We start from the raw sequence: 2,386 nt of genomic DNA, 5'->3' as shown, positions 1-2,386 counted from the left end.
GACATCACCTTCTTGGTTTCTGGGGAGTAGCCAGATTTGGGTTGTATATAAGTCATACTGGCAGTGCCATAGAAGAGGGTCACAGATGTGAGATGGGAGGCACAGGTGGAAAAGGCCTTTTGCCTTCCAGTGGTTGATGGCATCTTCAGGATGGCAAAGAGAATCCGAATATAAGACAAGAGGATCAACACAAAGGGAAGCATGACAATCAAAATGGTGCCAGTGAACGCATAGATTTCAAACAGAAAGGTGTCTGCACATGCAAGTTCCAGCACAGGGGGAGTCTCACAGAAGAGATGATTGATTTCATTGGGGCCACAGAAGGGGAAACTGAAAACCCATGTGGTCTGCACGGTAGCCACCAGGATCCCTGAAACCCATGAGAACATTACTAATTTCATGAAAATACTTTTGTTCATAATCATTGGGTAGCTCAGAGGATGGCAGATGGCAGCAAATCGGTCATAAGCCATCACGCCAAGGAGAAAACATTCAGTCCCACCAAAAAGAAGAAGAAAATACATCTGTGCAAAACAGCTCACAAATGAAATTGACGTTTTCTCAGTGGAGAGGACCACCAGCATTTGAGGCATAATGACTGCACTGAAACTCACATCCACCACAGACAGGTTCTGCAGGAACAGGTACATGGGAACGTGGAGGCTGTGTTCCAGGGAGATGATGATGATAATGATGGCATTTCCCATCAGAGTCACAAGGTAAACAGCCAGGAAAACCCCAAAGAGCTGCTCTTGGAGTTCAGGAAAGTTAGAAAAGCCCAGGAGAATGAATTCAACCACAGAGCTTTGATTTTGCCTTTTCATTTCAGTGGTGGAGGGTATATTATTTTTATGGACATTTGGCTATGAATTATGAAGTCACATTCCAATGCTCAGAGTTTTAGTGAAATTAAGGCAGAAGATGTAATAGTGAGTTCATTTTGACAGATTTTCAAGTTGTCAAATTTTGAGAAGAGCCAATATATTAGAATGGTGAATCTTTCAAATACAAATGAAGTGAGGAATTTTGTCTCAGAAATATGGCTTTCAAAGTATGAAACCACAGTGTTCTCTGGCAACTTTTTTGATAGGTTGTAAATAAATCCTATTCTTAAAACATAGAATTCATTGTCCATGACATTGATGTACACATTTCTGCTCTTTCCAATTACATATTTATTTGTGAGTTTTCCAATAAAGTGTTTGAAATAAACAAATAGCAAAAGAGACAAAAATTTATAACTATTATTTTAAAATCAAAACAAATTTTGATGAATATTTATTACAAATACCAAAGTTCAGAATATATTTATATTGCTTTCTTAAAAATGAAATACATGAGGGACACCTGGGTGGCTCAGTCGTTTATGTGTCAGACTCTTGGTTTTGGCTCAGGTCATGATTTCACAGTTCATCTGATCGAGCCTGGCATCAGGCTCTGTGTGGACAACGTGGAGCCTTCTTGGGATTCTCTCTCTCCCTCTCGCTCTGCCCCTCCTCCTCTTAAGCTTGTTTTCTCTCTCTCTCTCTCTCAAAAATAAATAAACTTTAAAATTAAAAAAATGAAATACATGAATAATATACCCAAACAAACAGAAAGACTCTCAACAGGGACTGAATTTTAGATGCACTTATCTCAGGTGAGCATAAGTACACTGTTTCAAGCATATTGACTTCTGGTTAGAATGGATCCAACTAATTATACTGGAATCTGTCTGAATGGGAAACTTTAGAGGTCAGTTCTCCATCACCCATCTTTGTGACCATAAAGTGACCATAAAATATTCCATTTTTAGTTATTCCAAATCTGTGATTTAATATCTCTCTCCCTCCCTCCCTCCCTCCCCCCCTCCCCCTCCTCCCTCTCCCTCCTTCTCTACCTCTCCCCCACCACACTCACATTATTAGCAAGTTCACTTAACCATTAACAATTCAATAAACATTGATTGCATACCTGCCATGTGGGAGCTTATGTACCCCTAAAGATACATTTGTGACATGAATTCAACAGAGAGATCGTCCCTGACTACACAACATAAAATAGCAGCCTCTATCCCCTACTCCAGCACCCTCTGGTTCCCATATCCCTGGTTTATATTTGACCATAACACTCATCACTAGTTGAAATAACACATATTATTTGCGTCTTTTACTTATTATCTAACTCCCCTTTCTGGAATGTAAGCTCCAGGAAGACAGGAACATTGTTTTGTTCTATTCTTTCCTGTGTTCTCAGTGCCTGGAACAGATAATAAATGCTATAATAGATGCAAAAGCAACATTTATTGAATAAATGAAAGAATAAATATTAAAATTTAGAAACCTGGACTCTGCCCTTAAGGAATATAGAGTCTGAAGGAAAAATAAATCAAGGGAATAGAGAGCCC

General features: G+C 39.2%; 1 protein-coding gene across 1 annotated transcript in view; it reads right to left on the bottom strand.

Moving 5' to 3' along the window:
* LOC115272221 (olfactory receptor 10A3) overlaps positions 1 to 824 on the bottom strand; it is a 1,137-nt gene extending 313 nt beyond the window's left edge. Inside the window, exon 1 of the mRNA XM_029915296.1 lies at positions 9 to 824. Within this exon, the coding sequence (XP_029771156.1) occupies positions 9 to 824 (816 nt within the window). The remainder of the gene's footprint in view (positions 1 to 8) is intronic.
* Between the last annotated feature and the right edge of the window lie 1,562 nt (positions 825 to 2,386).

The sequence above is a fragment of the Suricata suricatta genome, chromosome 11, assembly GCF_006229205.1.
Source record: "Suricata suricatta isolate VVHF042 chromosome 11, meerkat_22Aug2017_6uvM2_HiC, whole genome shotgun sequence".
Taxonomy (NCBI): Eukaryota; Metazoa; Chordata; class Mammalia; order Carnivora; family Herpestidae; genus Suricata; species Suricata suricatta.
The sequence above is the reverse complement of the archived record's forward strand: the minus strand, read 5'-3'. Positions and strand labels throughout refer to the sequence as shown.